The sequence below is a fragment of the Jatropha curcas genome, chromosome 6, assembly GCF_041381405.1.
Source record: "Jatropha curcas cultivar XTBG-Jc1 chromosome 6, XTBG_Jcur_1.0, whole genome shotgun sequence".
In the NCBI taxonomy this organism is placed as follows: Eukaryota; Viridiplantae; Streptophyta; class Magnoliopsida; order Malpighiales; family Euphorbiaceae; genus Jatropha; species Jatropha curcas.
In genome coordinates this window covers 19,582,142-19,600,996 of record NC_143156.1, presented here as the reverse complement: position 1 = coordinate 19,600,996, position 18,855 = coordinate 19,582,142, and the positions used below count along the sequence as shown (strand labels likewise).

General features: G+C 33.7%; 1 protein-coding gene across 1 annotated transcript; it reads right to left on the bottom strand.

Moving 5' to 3' along the window:
* Window positions 1-2,616: 2,616 nt before the first annotated feature.
* Window positions 2,617-18,720, bottom strand: LOC105628873 (AMMECR1 family). Its single transcript, XM_012210352.4, has 5 exons — window positions 18,410-18,720; window positions 16,099-16,218; window positions 7,099-7,213; window positions 4,937-5,030; window positions 2,617-3,014 (listed from the first exon to the last, which is right to left on the bottom strand). The coding sequence occupies exons 1-5, from the start codon at window positions 18,511-18,513 to the stop codon at window positions 2,809-2,811; spliced, it is 639 nt and encodes a 212-aa protein (XP_012065742.1). The 5' UTR covers window positions 18,514-18,720; the 3' UTR covers window positions 2,617-2,808.
* Between the last annotated feature and the right edge of the window lie 135 nt (window positions 18,721-18,855).

Sequence of the window (18,855 nt, the reverse complement as noted above, 5' to 3'; positions counted from 1 at the left end):
TATTAGCTGATTATAAATTATTTATTTTAAAGAAAATCATTAAGAAATATTAAATATCAACTAAATATATAGGAATATTAAATCAATTAGGAATCCTAATATTAATCTAATTAACCTAAAGTCTCACTATAAATAGGTCTTTTAGAGCTAATTGAGAGAAAGTAAATGTTGAGAGAAAACAAATGTTACCTCCAGATGATCAGAGAGTACAAGAGTTCCAGTAAAATGATAGTTTGATTTTCTAAAAATATTTCATCTCTTGGAATTCTAATGATTCACAATTTTTGATTTGTTTTATTTTATTTTATTAATTGATTTTCTTCTTCAATTTTTCACATTATAAATTTGTTATTGTTAGTGAAAAAATTCAGAATTAGGTTCAACTATAGGTACATCGAGAGAATTTTAATTGTTTGGAATAATTCTATTAATGTGTTTATTTATATTAATTTTTTAAAAATTTGTGCATTTATAGAGACTAAATAAGGAGATTTTGGCTTCAATGAATTTATCACTCCTATGATAGTTTTAATTAATAGTACTTTTTTATTTTTGAAGTTTAGTTTATATTGAAAGTGTCTTATTTTTACTATGTGATTTATTATTAGATCAGTTGAAGGTTAAATATTTTTCTAAATATATATTTGAGACATGTTAGCTTTTACCACTTTATTAAATTCATAACTTCTGTATTAAGTATTTTATTCCTAATATTCTAATTAAATTTTATAGTTTAGTAATAAATATAAGTTTTATTAGTTTCTTATAAATATACATGGTTGTAACTTTTTTTTTTCCCTCAAGTTTTTACATATTTTTGAATTAGAGGACCTAATTATTATTATTATTTAGTTTTAACATTGCAATAGTGTTTTGTACGTTTTAGATTCATAAAGGAAAAATATTAAAGAATAAAAAGAATTAATTTAAGCATATAAAATAAATGTATCTTATTTCATATATTCTATTTAACATTTTAATTAATTAAATTTATGGATTGATAAAAATATCATTAAGGACTTTAATTTTATTGGTGAAAAAATAAAGGTAATTTAATTTTAATTGGTTATGTTAATTTACTAAATTTTCATAGGAAAATATTATAAAAAACCTTATTCGATTTATGATATTTTGTTTAATTATTATTATTATTATGTCATTATTATTTTTTTATCAACATTAAACTGATAACAATTAATAGTATCAGTAGTAAATTTAGAGGCTGCAAATCAAATCATATAAAACAAAACCAGAAAGCAAAAAGATAATGTTTTCTTTTATTTTTTACAACAAATACACATAAATTCAAAATTAAAATACTTTTTCTTGGATAGCAAATACTAGAAAAGGAAAATTCCAACATGACACACACTGCAGAAAAATAGAAACTTTTTTTAATCACTCATTTATATTCATAATCAAATATCTTTCTATTGGATAGAAGACATTCAGAAAATTGCATTCAGTGAAAATTTTCTAATCCTTAGGGCAGAAATATAAAAATCGACAAAAATTAGCCTTAAATAAGAAAGCATTTTTATTTATTTTGTAAGCAAAACTAACATAAGAAATACCAATTTACATAAAAAAAAGCCCTAAATTCTCAATATTCTTAGGGCGAAAATATGAAAACCGACAAAAATTAGATAAAAATAAAGGAAATATGCAATCCCAATTTCTAAAATTCACATATACAATCAACAGTCAACCATCAAAATTAGAATTGAATTCTCAAGTTAGAAACTGCACAAGTAGAAAAAATAAGTACAAACATAGATTTATATATTGCTAAACTATAGATTCCAAAGTTTGAGGTACTAACCAAAAGAAGCAAAAGATTCAGAACAAAGAAGATAAGTTACAAATAATTTTACAAGGACCGATCCCAATAATGTTATTAATAATAATTTTTATTATATATATTACTTTTTTAGAATAATATATCAATTTTAATAATATATCTTGTTGTTTTTTCAATTATAATTTTTCTTAAAAAGTTATACAACTATTAAACTTTTTTATTTTATTATTTCGTAAATACTCTTAGATTTTTTTAGTAATATTAAATATTCATAATTTATAACAAAAATTAATAAAATATACATAAATTAATAAAAAATTATATATATAAATTAAATTACTACTAAAAACAAGTAAAAATCATCAGAATATATATAAACACACGAGTACAAATAACAATTACAAACAACGCGCAACGCACTTCACAAAAACTAGTTCGAAAAAAGAACACAATCACATCATCAAAAATAAATAAATAAATAAATAAAAGGGACACCCTCCCTTTGACTCCTAGTTTTAGCAAAGAAAAGGGCCGATCATTGAATACTCATGCAAATGATTAATTACTTGCAAACAAGATATAGATGAAGTTTTAAATAAAAACATAAGAATGTTAGGGTACACGAACGCACACTGGATAATTTCAGATTTCTAACTTGATATGAGTTCAAACGACGGAAGCTTCCACAGAGGAACTGCTGCATGTGAATGTTGTATGATAATCCCACAGAAACATGAGTTCACCGTTAGGTGTGTTTCTGATTCTTTCTTCAAAATCAAATGAATTTGAAGAATGATATTGACAGGTCATAACAATTACTGAAGCAGTTTGGGTGGAACAGGAATAAATCCATTCCAACCCATAAATGATATTGACAGGTCATAACAATTACTGAAGCAGTTTGGGTGGAACAGGAATAAATCCATTCCAACCCAGAAATCCTTTTGAAATAATTCTTTGGTTTAGACAAACAAGCTTGGCTGGTTAAGCAAAAGCTTGTCTGGATATCAATGGTTGCTGGGCTTAGCCCCAGTAATAGTCGGAGCTGCACCCCTGGTTGCCTTGACATAAGAGACGTAATCACCGTAGGTCATAGTAAATATCGTGCTCTGGTAACGAGTCAATCTTATAGACTTCAGAAGTGACTCAGTGATGTGGCCACCATAGCCTGCTTTACGCATCAATGATTCAATTGCCTCCAATTTTGTCCAACCTGAACCAAAATGCCCAAATCATAAGAGACAAGACAAGAGAGAGAGAGAGAGAGAGAGAGAGAGAGAGTCAAGGCGGTATTGTCTCTTTATCATGATCTGCAGCATTCACGCAAAGTGGAAGATAAATCTCTTATGCAAAACTTATACACAGGTGTAGCAACACAAGCCACTCTGCTCACAAATGCAAAAGCTATTTTTGGCATAAGAATAACCAAACAACCCAGATATATGCTGCAAAAAAAAAAAAAAAAAAAAAGAGATGCATGGCATCTACCAAAGCCTTTTAGATTAGGAAGATGTGAGCAAAACTTTGTGACAAAACCAATCTAACAGTTACAGAACAAGAGGCCAAACGGACCTAACAAGTACAATTACTCCTCAGACTGAAACTGGATTAATCAGAAAGAAGGCATGGTAAGGAGATGCCAGACCTTTGTTCTGTCAGCTATATGGACAAAAAGACCAACTAAAATAGCTTACCCCAATACTGTATGAGAAAATTCAAGAGTTTTTTCCCCTTCGATGAGTCTTAACACTTAATAACTCAACCATCTGTACTTTTCCATTAATGTTCCAGATGTAGCAGAGCTGGCTGCTTCCTCCCACAACTTGCTGAAGTGCATTGCAGAGTCAAATCAGAGATAAAAAAGGGTCCAAGTCTGCTCTTTTTGTTTTTAACATATCTAATGCAGCATATTACTTTATTCTTTTCATCCCATTCTTTTCGTTTCTCTTTCCAATATTTTCTTCCTCTTGCTTCATTTGCAGAAATTTTAACAGTCGACCAAAAAAGGTTGCCAACATACAAATCTTGTAAGAAAAATTTGTAGTAGTATGACTTCAAGACAATAAACTAATCTTATTCCAAATAACGAAAGCATTTTCATTCAGAAAAGGCTTGCCAACATACAAATCTTGTAAGTAAAATCTGAAATAGTATGACTTCAAGACAATAAACTAATCTTAATCCAAATAAGGAAAGCATTTTCATTTCAGGTTCAGTACTACTGCTACATGATAGAAAGATCGTAAACCACCACAAGTTTTTTTCCCTTGTTATACTCTCCGAATACATATACAATGTAGGAAGTCATCCATATATGGTACCCAAATCAACATCTTAAACAGTCTCTTCCCTTCTATTTTCTAAAACCATAATTTTCTAACTAGACACACCAACTTTCTTTCTCTAAAAATTGACAGACTCCAATTTTGGTTCTATGCTTTTAAGTTTGAACCTTAATTATTTAGCCACCATTCAGGAGTCCAGCCCTGAGAAATTGTGAACTTCTTCCAATGACAAAAAACTAGATGATATACTAGAGAAGTTGAAAATAGCAATCATCAATTGTGAAATCACTATTGAGACACTTTTATGGGCATAATTCAACAGACTGAGGCTAGGTCATTACAATTGAAGATGGTGCCACCTTAAGGGGGCTGCTTTATGGGTTTAGGGACATTATACTGCCTTTGCCAATGTTGTCAAGGCAAATTTAGATGGCATCTGTTACACTGATGTAGTCATGTAGAATCCCACATTCATCTTGCAATAGGATGAATTATGCTGTATATGAAGATTTAGGATCCACCTATATATAAAACGCCTTTAAGTGCAAAATTGTAACACCCAGAAGAACAAAGCACAGAATTCATCACTAGCTCGACTAGATAATTAAATCCAAATCATTAACTTCTTTTTAGGGAAAATAACCAAAAGCTGTCTTTTAAAAGCATCTGGAATCAGACTGAGGGTGTGTTAAAAGTATCACTGCTTGATTGGATTTTTCCAATAGCATAAAGGCTAGTAATTAGTAATCCAAATTAAATGAAACAATTGCATACAGCCATTTTAGAACACTATAATATATTTGAACATAATCAAAACATTTACATCAATGAGTCTCCATGAAACTGTTACCTTCATGGGCAGCCACTTCAGGTAAGTATGTGGCACTTCGCCTTGCATTGTTATTAGGATCAACAAACTCAATAATTAAACCATGCTTTCCAATCTGCAGCCAAAACCAAACTGTAACTGGGAAAGGAAAAAATAAAGGATCATGTCTTGCTAGATTTCAATTAAGTAATCTTGGAAGCATTTGCAAAGAGTAACAAAATAACTACATTTATTTTTGTGACAAAAGATGTCTTAGTCACAAACTAAACTCCTCATATAACTGTGTTATTCATTCTGTTACCACATATAATAGTTGATAGTAAAATCATAACAGGATTACATAATATAGGCTAAAATTGAAAATACAATAAAAGTCTAGGAGGATTCTTCTTGATAATTAAGCCATCCATTTGCCACTATGACTTCTTTGTTGTCCATTTAGGGGCATAAATGAGCCAAGCTACATAAACTCCATTTGCAAACTACTTGAAACAATTCAGCTTTTAGTCAGGATAGTTTTGAACTCCAGTAGCTTAAACAAGCAGAATTGCAAGTTCTAAATGCCTGAACCATTCAATCAAAATGAAAATTTTGAACTGTACATCAAATTGGCTAGAAAAAATCAATTGTTTGAGCCTTTAGCTTGAGGAACATCCTAAACTTCAATAATCATGGTCTATGGTTCCCCCCCCCCCCCCCCCCCAACACAAACACAAAAAGGAAAACCAATTTTATCATCTGAACATAATGTAATTTTAATGACACAGCAATAACCAGCATGGGAAAAGTGACACCAATATCCCTTAAAATGATGGAATCGGCTAGAGAATGAAAATGCTAGCAATCTAAGTAGTTTACTAGGACAATGTAACTCTGGTAAAAAATATTAGCCTGTGGTTGCTTTCATCAGCAGCAGCATTAAAATTGCATGAACAAGGGAATGTTCTGAAAATATTTGGGACAGATGAAAAGAAGGGACAAGAGGGTAGAATTTTTCAAGATTATGTAAATAAGTATAACTGGAACATTGTGATGCTCAACACGAAGTGGCATTTCAAGTTGAAATGGGACCCATTATTCTGGTTGGACCATCTCTAGTTAGTCCCTGCCATTACTATATTTTTGCTCAACATCTCGTAGAGATGAAATTCTTCTGCTTTCACCATAAGGCAAAAAGAAATGATTTTTCATGACTATTTAGTTGTGACTATAATTATCAGCTTAGCTATTTCAACTACAATAATGCATTTAAAGATTGGTTTGTTTATTTTGAAATTGTTTTCACATTAATGGTCTTAACAATGTATGAAAGTAGCACTGTGAACCTTATGCTTAATAACAACATTAATTTTTTTCTTTCGTGAAAGCATATTTAAATTTGCAAGCCCAAACCAGGGGGTAACATTTTTGCCATGCAAGGAAACGGTTGCATGCATTTGACTCTCCAAATGCAATGAGGGATGCTCCATAAAGTTTTAAATAGAGGAATCAGAAATGGTTTCAGAACTGGAAATGGTAAAATGGAATTGGATTGAATCAGACAATATCATACTGTATTGGCAGCCGCTATCGTGAATTGTTTTCAAATTAGTAGCACAAGTGAATATGAAGAATGAAACTATCTTCATTGCCAAGGTGTTATGGCCGTCGTAGCCCTTATGTCACAATGAGGAAGCGTCCTCCAGTTGGATGTGATTTCCAATAACATGTGTCAAACTGAGGTGATTTCCAGTTACATGTATCATAACAGGGATAATATCCTTTAGGCCAAAAATCCAATACATAACGACTGATATGCCATATTTAAAACCACGCACACATGCAATAAAGCACCTTTGATATTTAATCAAGTGAATTAAACAATTTTTTCATGAAATCCTTATAATTCAGTTTAAGGAACCCTCCACTGATCCCAATTAAACATGCAATTATAGATAAACTTGACCACAACAAGATTTTTATAGAAAGCTTTTCTGCTTGTTAGAGATTCTGTATGGTAAAACATGTCAAGACATTATTTAAGGCAAGAGAACACTCTCAGACCAACAAATAAGGAGCCCATCATTAACAAAAGGCAAAGATATTATTCACAACAAACTTCAGTCATCTAGAGACCTGAAAAATTCCAACCCCAGGAAAAAAAAAAAAAAAAAAAAAAAAAAAAAAAAAAAAAAAACACATACCTCCCAATCAAGATAATTGTTAGCAATTTCATAATCAGTCAGAATTGAAACAGTACATTCCAGAGAAGGCAATTCTTTAGGCTGTATTGGAGGAAATCTGCGATCCTTCAAAGCACTGCAAGATATTAATAATGAAATGGAAAATAGAATCCATGTAAGCATGGTCTACAAAGAGCGTCAGAGCAAATGAAGACATAAAAGTGATAAATATTATGCCTGTTAAGTTAAGAAATTTATCATTAAGCAATGGTCCAAAAAAAAAAAAAAAAACGTAAATGACTTTGGTAGTTTGAAATGTAACAGCCCAGCAACATAAATTCCAAGGAGCATGCCAAATAAATAAAAACGAAAAAATGTAAAAGATTTCCCAACCCTCTTTGCTGAGCAGCATTTCACACCATAAAAGGAGGGGAAGGGAGGGTTTTCTAAGGGGAAGGGAAAGAGAAGAAAGAGAAGAATCTTTTAACTATTGGCCTGACATTAAAGGAGGAGAAGAAGATTCTCAGAAGGGGAAGGAAAGGAAAGGCAAGGAGGAAACTACTCTCTAGCCTATTGCATTTGACAAACTTAAAAGTAGATATAGAAGGGGAATGGAAATTTTTAAAATTTGTTTGGATGAGAGAGATCAAGGGAATTATAATTGTAATAAGCCAAATGAAACCCTCATCCTCCAACTATGTTGTGCTAAAACAAACTAATCTTTTTGTCTATTGAAGTTGGCAATGCAATTTGGATTGATAATGTATGAGAAAAATGCGAAGGTCTTGATCAATATAAATTGAACTAGCTGGCAAGTAAGTCAACTACAACCTGAGAAGAAAATGTTTGATCACAAATAGAAGCGATATAAATTGTTACTATTGCAATGTTCAAGGAAAAAGAACTCTAACTGAATTTTCCATACTGTCTTGTTAGTTAATGATAAAATCAAGGCAAGTAGGGTAAATCATCTGCCTATCCCCTCTTCCCATGCTTTCATGCATTGAAAATCAAGTGTACATGTAGTTTTTGAAAAGAGAGAGTTTTATTTCTCTATATTGTGTTGTTCTTGTCCAATTTCTACTCTACTATATATATACATACAATGATTGTTCCAATATAGGAAGTAATCTAAATAAGAATAAACCTAAAATAGGAAAGACAATATTTACTCTAATTAGGAATAAACCTAAACTAGGAAAGACAATATTTACTCTAATTACAAAGATTTCAACGCTCCCCCTCAAGTTGGTGCATAGATATTACACATGCCAAACTTGCAAATTAAAAGATGAAAAACTTGCTATTCAAACCCTTTGTGAAAACATCAGCTATTTGCTCTTTTGAAGCCATATAGGAGACACTTATAAAACCTTCAACTATCTTCTCTTTTATAAAATGACGATCAATCTTTATGTGCTTAGTTCGATCATGCTAGACTTGATTATTCATAATATTGATGATTGCTTTACTATCACAAAATAAGGATATATTTGTTGTTTCAACAAACTTTAATTCTTCCATTAATCTGCACAATCATTGGAGTTCACAGATTCCCTGCGCCATAGCTCTATATTCAGCTTCTGCACTGGACCTTGCAACAACAACCTACTTATTGCTTCTCCATGTGACCAGGTTTCCTCCAACAAAAACACAATAACTTGAGGTTGATCTCCTGTCATCAAGGAACTAGCTCAATCTGCATTTGTATAGCCTGTTATTGTCAAATGGCCATGTTTAGAAAATAAAAGTCCTCTACCTAAAGCTGATTTTAGATATCTTAGAATCTGATGCACAACTTCAAAGTGAGACTCCCGAGGGTCATGCATCTACTGACTCACTAAACTTACAGCATAGGCAATATCTGGTCTAGTATGGGCAAGATAAATCAACTTCCCGACCAATCTCTAGCACCTGCCAACATCAACTAGACTTCCCACCCCAGCTTGAAGCTTATGATTGGCTTCAATAGGTGAGTCTGCAAGTTTACATCCCAATATACCAGTTTCTTTAAGGAGATCAATGATGTACTTTCTTTGAGAAATAAAAATCCTTTTTTTTTTTTATTTAGCAACTTCTATTCCAAGGAAATATCTCAATTTTCCCAAATCCTTAATCTCAAACTCCCTAGCTAATAAACTTCTCAAGTGAGTCATTTCTTCTTCACTATTTCCAGTCATCACTATATCATCAACATAAACAATAAGCAATGTGATTTCACCTTCAAGATGTTTAATGAACAAAGTATGATCAACATCACTCTGAATGTACCCGAAAAAAAGCATAGCTTTACTAAACCTTTCAAACCATGCTCTTGGTGATTGCTTCAACCCATATAATGACTTCTTCAGCTTGCAAACTTTTCCTCTGGTCTTGTCATCATCAAATCCAGGAGGAATCTCCATATATACCTCTTCTTTCAAATCACCATATAGAAAAGCATTTTTAACATCAAATTGATGTAACTCCCACTCAAGATTGGCTGCACAAGACAACAAAATTCTGATTGTGTTGGCTACAGGGGCAAATGTTTCCTGGTAATCAATTCTATAGGTCTAACTGAACCCTCAGGCTACCAATCTAGCCTTGTACCTCTCAATTGAACCATCTGCCCTATGTTTAACTGTGAACACCATTTACATCCAACTGGCTTCTTTCCTGGTGGAGGAATTACAAGGTCCCATGTCTCGTTTTTTGCTAAAGCTCTGATCTGCTCAACCATTGCAGCCTTCCATTTTGAGTCCTGTAACGCCTCTTGCCACTCTGGCGGTATAGAGAGAGAAGAAACATACAAAACGAAGGCTCTATAGGAAGGGGACAGAGCATTATAGGAGATAAAATGGGAGATGGGACGTTTAGTGCATGTTCTAACACCTTTTCTAAGACCAATAGGAATATCAAGGTCATTGTCAAAAGGGCTAGAATCAAGATTAGGTTCAGAATCAACAGGGATTAAAGAAGACTCACCAGGTTCTTCTTCTTCTGTATTTTCAGGGCCTGAAATTGGAGAGGACGGTTGATCAGAGGTCTCATGCTCCATAATTGTATCTGTATTAGTCCGCCGTGTGTAGGTTTTCAAATCAGGTCTATCTAATCTTCCTAGAGGTTTGGGTGGTTGGTCTCTCTTATTATCTATGTCTACAGGAATCTCCCTTGGAAAGGAATATCATCCATCACCTCTTCCATCTAGTATTTCTCCCCCTGAAGAGGTGATTGGGAAGGAAAATAAGACTCAAATTCCCGAAAGGTTACATCCATACTCACAAAGTATTTCCGAGAAGGAGGATAATAACACTTGTATCCTTTTTGAGTAGTAGAGTAACCAACAAATACACACTTCAAGGCTCTAGGATCTAATTTGCTTAGACCATTCTGATGAACAAAACAAACACAGCCAAAGACGGTAGGATGTACAATACAAGAGTTTTTTCCTTGAACAACCTCTAATGGAGTTTTAAAATTTAAAGTACGAAGAGGCATACGATTGACAAGGTAAGCAGCAGTTAAAATAGCATGCCCCCAATATAGTTTGGGGAGATTCATAGTGAACATAAGAGACCTAGCTACTTCCAGTAAATGCCTATTTTTCCTTTCGGCTACGCCATTTTGAGCACTAGTATTGACACAACTAGTTTAATGTATAATACCATTAGAATCTAAATAGGTATGAAAATCTGCATTCGTGTATTCAGTATCATTATCAGTTCTTAGGATTTTAACATGCGCATCAAATTGAGTACAAATCATTGTATGGAAGTTCTGAAAACACGAAAAAACTTCATTTTTCGTTTTCATCAAATAAACCCAAGTCAATCTAGTGCAACAATCAATAAAGGTCACAGACCATCTATAACTAGAAAGAGAGACAGTTTTAGTAGGACCCCATACATTAGAATGAATAGTAACATAAGGAATCAAACTTTTATTATTAATTGGAGAATAACAATGCCTGGTGTGTTTGGCAAGTTCGCAAGCATCACATACTAATGAATCAAAATCACACTTAACAAACAAAGTGGGAAATAAACGTCCTAAAACAGAAAAAGAGGGATTTACTAATCTCCTATTCCATTGAATAACTTCATGGGAAGGATTTCTAGAAGTTCCTAACAAAGCTTGGCTAGTACCTGGATTTGAAAAACAACAAACATCATCTAACAGATGCAGTCCATCGGACAAACTACCACTGCCAATCGTTCTCTCCGTGTTCAGTTCCTAAAATATACAATGAGTAGGGTAAAAAGTTACTTTACAATAAAGTGCTTTTGTGATTAAGCTAACAGATTAATAGGGAATCTAGGACCATGAAGAACAGAGGAGAGTTTAATATTGGAAGTACAATCAATAGGACCTGTGCCAGCAATCGGTACTAAGGAGCCATCCGCAATGCAAATTTTGTTTGTGCCTTGATACTTAGAATATGTGAGGAAATGTGTTATAGAGCTTGTTGTATGTTTATTGGCTCCTGAATCTATAACCCAAGAGGGTCTTGCAATTTTTGCAAGGTAAGAAAAACATTACCTGAATTAATAAATTAGACGCTGCAGTCTGAGTTGAGGAAGAATCAAGATGTGATGACAATCGTTTCAGGGACTGAATTTCCTAATCAGAAAAACTACCAGCAGTAGATGGGTCCTCAGATAAAGCTCCACTATCAGATATGTGTGTCTATAGTCTAGAAGAACTGACCCGCTTCCCTCCACGCCCTTTAGTTGGGCGTCCATGTAATTTCCAGCAGATCTCCTTAGTGTGCCTATTCTTACCGCAAGTCACAAAATAATTGATCTATGTCTGAAGAACGCTCTTTGCAACCTGTATCTGTTCTCTTGCAAAATTAGCAATCAACCCTGCTTTATCAATTGTAGATCTGTGAACCATAGCACTCCTCCTAGTCTCCTCTTACTGTACAAATGAGTATGCTTGTTGCAAGGATGGAAAAGGATTTCGTCTAAGAAGTTGGACTCGAATCTGATCATCCTCGTTATTTAGGCCAGCCAGAAAATCATACACACGTTCTACTTCAATCAACTTCTGAACTTGAGTCGCATATCAGTACATTTTGCTTGAAAGTCTTGGCAATAATCCAGCTCCTGCCATAACCCACTAAGTTCAGCAAAATATTGAGCGATAGTCAAATCTCCCTGCTTGGTTTCATGAACTTTCTGTCGCAATTCATACCTCTGAGCATAGTTTCCAATTTGCGAGTAAGTCTATGAAGCGACATCCCATTATCTTCTTAACTGTATCAAGAAGTAAATATCCTCATGAAATGATTGGCTGCATAGAATTGATTAGCCTAGACGTAATAAGGGAGTTCTCTGACTTCCACTTGTGATCCACTGTCAAGATACCCCTAAAAACCTAGCGTCAATGAAGAGCAAACAGTACCGAGACCAAGCCAAGTAATTTGTGCCATCTAACTTCATTGGACTAATCTAGAGTGAAGGATTCTCCGAGTGAAAAGCTACGTCTACCTTTTTTCCGTCAACCATACTGTCAGTCTAAAATATTTGATAGTTGATTCAAAAAACTAGAACCGGAAATCACACAAGCATCAATACGTGAGATGAAATCAAAAAAAGGAACCAACATAAAGTCAAAACTGGTACTGAGTGACCAGTGGGTTTGAATCGCAGCACCAAAACAAGACCATCGGAACAAGAATCGTCGGCAAAGGTCACCGGAAAACGCCGCACGCGCCGACGCGTGAAGAAAGGCTAGAAACTTACAAAGGCGCGTGTGCACACACGTGTGATCGGACGGCGATGGAATTTGACCGAAAGGTCGATCGTCGGTTGCTCCTCCTGAAGTGGACGGTGATAACCAACTTCCTCTCCTAGTGGTGTTACTTGAAACTCAGACCTGTTTGCGGACAAAAAAACCTATGCCAAAAAATCACGGCAAGGCTCTGATACCATGTAGTTTTTGAAAAGAGATAGTTTTATATATCTATATTGTGTTGTTCTTCTCCAATCTCTACTCTACTATCCAATATAGGAAGTAATCTAAATAGGAATAAACCTAAACTAGGAAAAACAATATTTACTCTAATTAAGAATAAACCTAAACTAGGAAGGAAAATATTTATTCTAATTACCAAGATTTCAACAGTACGAATCAATGGAGGAGGATAAAGTAGCAACGTGGCATGGAGGAAAAAAAAAAGATTAGGAAATGAGAAGATGACAAATAAAATTTTTAAGGATATTTACATTATTAACGAAATAATAAAGAGTGAAAAGAACAAAAAAAGGATCATCCTCTCCTAATAAGGTCAAACATTAAATGCTCCAAATGGACATGTAACAAATTTGAAGTTATAGGGGAGAAGAATGAAGGGGAAAGGCACCCTCCTTTCTGTTTCCCCTCCTAAAAAATGTAAAACAAGGGGAATTTCCCTCCATTCTCCTTACTTAACCTCCATTCCCTTCCAAGACATGCATAATGCATAGAAGACAAAGGTTAGCCCATCTTCAAACCTCAAAGCTCAAAACTATTTCTCATAATGGACCTAAGAAAAATAGGAGTCACTTAGCTCGTGTCCCAGTCCATAAGTTGAGATTCTGATCATTTGGAACAACATGACCAAAGACTAGATAGTTCATCTATCTTCCACATCCCCTCCCCCTTCAACTCTACCAAAAGAATATAAGCATTAGCAAAAAGAAGAGATACCCAGAAAAACTAACAGCTCATTTGAATGGGAGTTAATTGGGAGGTTTTGAGGGTGAGACAATCAGTTGTTTGGGAAGAGGGTTTGGACAAGGAGGTTTTTTGGTGGTTATTTGAAGGGTTAGCCCCAAAACACCCCATTTTTCCTACCACAAAAGTGGGGAATCGGAGGGGTACAAATTTTAATTTCCCATATTACCCGTGTGTATTTTTAAAAACCCTCAAATTGAACCCTTCATTATTTCTTCCATTTTTTTCTCTTTCTAAACAATTTATATATCTTTGAAAATTTAGTTCAGGATAAAATAATTTAATATCCATGAATTAATAGTTTATTATAAAAACAAATTTAACCAATTCATATATCCAAAAAAACAACTTTAATAAGAAGGGTATCTTTGTAATCTTCATATTTAATTTTACTTTCCAGTACCCCAAACCAAGCAACACAAGTTTAACCTCATTTAGCTTAGCTTGCTCGCAAACATAAAAAAGAAGCAAGCAAGCAAGGCTAATAAGCACCAATACCCTCATGTCATCCATTAACATTGTGTAATTCACCAATTAAAAATTGATTTATTGGTGATTAGATAAACAACTAGGGCCCAATTTGAATTAAACGTTAATTTCTTGATTGTTATCCAAAATCAACACAAAATGAATTTTGGATAAAAAAAAAAAAAGAATTATCAGTTAGCTTCATTTGCACATTCAATCTTTGATGATCTTTCTTTTCCCCTACTTGGACATATATCCTATGTTAAGCTTAGTGCCTATAGATAAGAATATAGAAAAATTCTTGTGCCGTAGAAAAAGAGCCGGTTAAGCTCACTAGAAAGGAATCGGTTGATGCAACAAGTTTCATCCTCAACCTGAAAAAGACTAATTAGTGAGTTGAAATACCAAGAAGGAATCATAACGGAGTTGGATTTACACTTGTTAAGAACCTTAACCAATAAAAAAGTGTCTGATTCATGCCTTCTTTAGTCTTTACCATTCTTTTATTTTATACTCTATATATCTTGATAAAGTTTCTAATTCTCCAGTGAGCAGTCTTCGAGATACTAACCATGATACAGATATTCACTGTTCACAGAACACGAGCATCCTCCAAGTCACACATTTTCTACTCTATTCAACCTCTCAGTCTATGCTTATCCTATCATCACTTCGATATTATCATAACAGCAACATATTTCTCCTAGCCTTTCTCATCAAATTAAACCCTCCAAACAAAACTCTGAAGCCCTAATTATCTTTTCTGTCAAGAAACTTGCAGCTTGTCTCCTGAAGCAGAACAAGAGCTAAGCAGAACCTAATCATTCACTCAGCTACTTTGAAGTTTAGGCTCAAGCTTGTTCAGGATGAGCTAAATGGAGTGTTGCAAATTCAGATAATTTGTGAACCATGCATAAAATACAGTGGGTTGTCTCAATAAATTTATCTTTCAAATGAACATATTAACAAGCTTACATGATAAAATACTCATCAGAAAAAGTCGATAAGCATTATCGTTCCTGTTAATATTACATGCATGTGAAGAAATGTATGACTTTCAAGGACATGCTATAAGCAGATGGAAAATGAAAATTATAAACTGTAATCACTTTAATGAACAGCTTAAGTAAGTAATTTTATATACATTGCAACACCTCAAATTAGTATACATGAAATTGAAGTGAACATCAAATTATTAATAACTAATACAGAGTAAACAAGTAACTTCAAAGGCTAAACAAGACATTTCACCTAACTCAAGTTTGCTCATTTATTAAGTAAGCCTTAACAGTAAATGTTACATCAACTCATTATTCTTCAAAAATATGTTCAAGTGAGACTTTTCAGAACGGGCTCCAACAAACTCACAAAGTGTTTTCCTCATTTGCAGCCTTATGACTCTCAGTTGAACTTTTCAATAGAACTCTCGTTATCTCATTGTACAAAAAATTGCCCCCACATTTAAAAAGAGTTTCACTGGACCATTATCCTTTTCTAATTCTTACAACATATTATTTCACTTTATCAGAAGGGAAAGGTTCACATAAACCAGTAACATAGCCTATACCACAGGCGTACCTCACACCCTCAAAGCTAAACACACAACCAAACACCCAGGTTCAAACATACTTTGAAACATGCACATACACACAAAATAACAGAGATAGACGGACAGATACACAGACACACGTACACATAGGGAGGGAGGGGGAGAGAGAGAGTTAGAAATGCAAGCACATGAACTTATTCTTGGGAAGAGAAGAGGAAGACAGCAGGATTGTGAGGTTCATGATTTGGAGAAAACATATTATGTGCCTGAGCTCAGAGTTGAGTGAGAAAATGTTGCAATACCTGGTTAAAGCATAGTCCCTAAACCCATTAATCAAGCGTCGAGCTTCTAGTGTTCCAATACATCCACGTAAACGAGGCTCACCACCATTGACCATTTTCTTCCAAGTGACAAAAAGTGGGCTGAAACCAAATATTATTCATGTCACAAGAGATCAAAACCAAGAGGTTTTAGAATACAAAACAAACAGATCTACCAACAACATTGCTCCTAGATTTCTGTCCTCTATTAAACATTCAGATTAATAAAGCCAGTTACACTTTGGACTTTCCAACTTGAATTCAGGTCGGTAACTAAATATCAATTTGGTCCAATTTCATCACTGTACTTTTCTTTCAACCGTAAGGTGGTCATATTTCAAGACTGGGCAAATGTTTTCACACATCACTTTGCCAATTTCCAACATGAACTGCAATTATACATGCATATGCTTCTACTTGACATAATCAAATAATGAGATATTCAATTGCCTGTTAATCTTAAGGTTTTGAAACAAATTCTTACAATTTGGATATCCATTGAGTTAATTCACTGAAATATTGCAATTCCAACAATGATGACCAAATTGTAGACATAACCAAAATTTAATGATGAAGTTTGAACAAATTTTAGACCAAAAGCAATTGCTGATTAAACAAATTCAACAAATGAATTTGTAAGGCTATGCATTTCAGTTTGGGATATGATGCATCAAAGCTCTCATGATTTCAACATTTTAGACCAACAATGATTGCTGATGAGACAAATTCAACAAATGTATTTGCAAGGCCATGCATTTCACTTTGGGATATGATGCATCAAAGGTTTCATGGCAGCTAAAAAGTTAAAACCTGACAAAACATCCAAGCTTCTTAATTAACACCAAATATACATGAATATGGAACAAAATACATCCCAACTTGAGTTTGAGTATGTGTGCATGTCAAAGCCTCAAAACTACATGACTGATAAACATGCCAAACCATATTAACCCAGTACACATGCAAATGACAAGTGAAGAAGATAAAACACCACCCGAACATTATGAAATGCTTTTGAGTAAGCAGAAAATGTAAAATGCCGATAAGTTATAGTGACTCTAACATTTACAACTGAATTACCATCCAAGGTATTGAGTTAAAGTTGGGAACTGAATGTTATCAAAATGGTTCGAACCTATGGCCCTCTGTACCCAAAACAGATGCGCTGAAACTGGTAAATGTAAATAGGATGCAACTAAAAGCATCATTAAAACGATTTGCCACAAAGCAACTGAATGCACCAATGTGTGGCAACACCAGCCAACATGCAGTTAACATTATTGTCTTAAATGTTATGGCTTTTACAACATATCCAACTTAAGGAAGTACCAAGCATTGAACTGCAGAAAGGGATAACATGTTATTAAGGAACAATGATATGTACCAAAAGATTTTTTCCTATAGCATAAAAGCAAAAGTAGCTCGTCAAATTGCAGAATCTTAAAATTTGAGGTTTCTAGATTCACATGATGCAAGAAATGTTTTGGTTTATGCCCTCATTTAAAGAAGTGCAGAAAAAAATTCACTCCAGACATGAAATGGAACACAAACATAAAAGAAAATAACAGTAACTTCCATATAGTAGCTAGATTAACAATTGAAAAGCTCATAATCTGATGATCATATCCAAAGGAAGCTTCCCAGCACTCCCTATCAGCCCCGACCCAGAGTCTTGCTTTTTCTAAAAAGTATATATACAGCACCCATATATACGTATGCATAATCATTCATTGCAAATGATAAAGAGAGGATTTCTAGATATCACGACAGTGAACTCTATTACTCCATTATCTGACTTAGTTGAGTAAATTGTATTCCAATGATGCATCAGCATAATAGAAATAAGAATTATATATAAGATATAAAAATGACCAATCTTTTCTAAATCAATTTAAAAAAAAAAAATTGCTGACTTTCAGAACCATTTATGTTATCATAACAGAACAAAAAAAATGCGAAACAAGCATGAACCAATCATAAGCAGATACACATAATCTCTAGTAAATGCAACTTCATCCAATAAAAGAAAATAAGAAACAAAAATTTTGGGAAGAACAAATTCAAACTTGGCAATATATACAAACCTAGCAAAACTAAACCCATGAAAATCTGTATAACAGATGAAGAATCACATGCAAATTCCACCAAAATGCAATCACCAGTAAATAAGCAAACAAAAATTAAAATACCCAAAACAGAAGAATCAATTTTTTCTCAAAAAAAAAAAAAAAAAAGCGATCAGATTAAAGGACGATCAAGGGCAAAATTAAAAAGGACGAGAGAGAGAGATTACTGTTCGCCCTCGTCAAAGGCAGGAGAAGGAGCTTGCTCGCTGTTGTAGTGAGCTACGAGAGTATCAAAGCAATAGACGGCCATTTCCCTGTTGGCAGAAACCATTGTCTTGGAAATGGAAAAAGAGAGAATTCTCTGTAAGAACCGAACAAAGCACGCAATTAATCTTCTCTCTCGCTCGACAGGTAGAATAAGATAGGGAATGGAACACTTTTATGGTTTGGTTACTAAATAATTGAGAGAGAAAGCTCAAGAAATCACTTTTTTATATTTTGTTTACTTTTGTATATTGTTTTTCTCTTATCTGTTTCCATGGCTGAAGTATACGTTTCAACTCTTTTCTTTCCTTGGGAAGGAAAAATTGTCGTTATCGACATTAAAGTTCATCCATCAATTATAGCAAATTAATAAGTGAATCTCTTTTATTTTTAAAAATTAACTGTGAGG

What these genes read in the sequence shown, in the direction of transcription:
- LOC105628873 (XM_012210352.4), bottom strand. Translation starts at nt 18,513, where the DNA reads ATGGTTTCTGCCAACAGGGAAATGGCCGTCTATTGCTTTGATACTCTC. An exon ending in GCCTTTGACGAGGGCGAACA is followed by an intron (nt 16,219 to 18,409) that starts GTAATCTCTCTC and finishes ATTTGGTTTCAG; the next exon opens with CCCACTTTTTGTCACTTGGA. An exon ending in AGGGACTATGCTTTAACCAG is followed by an intron (nt 7,214 to 16,098) that starts GTATTGCAACAT and finishes AATATCTTGCAG; the next exon opens with TGCTTTGAAGGATCGCAGAT.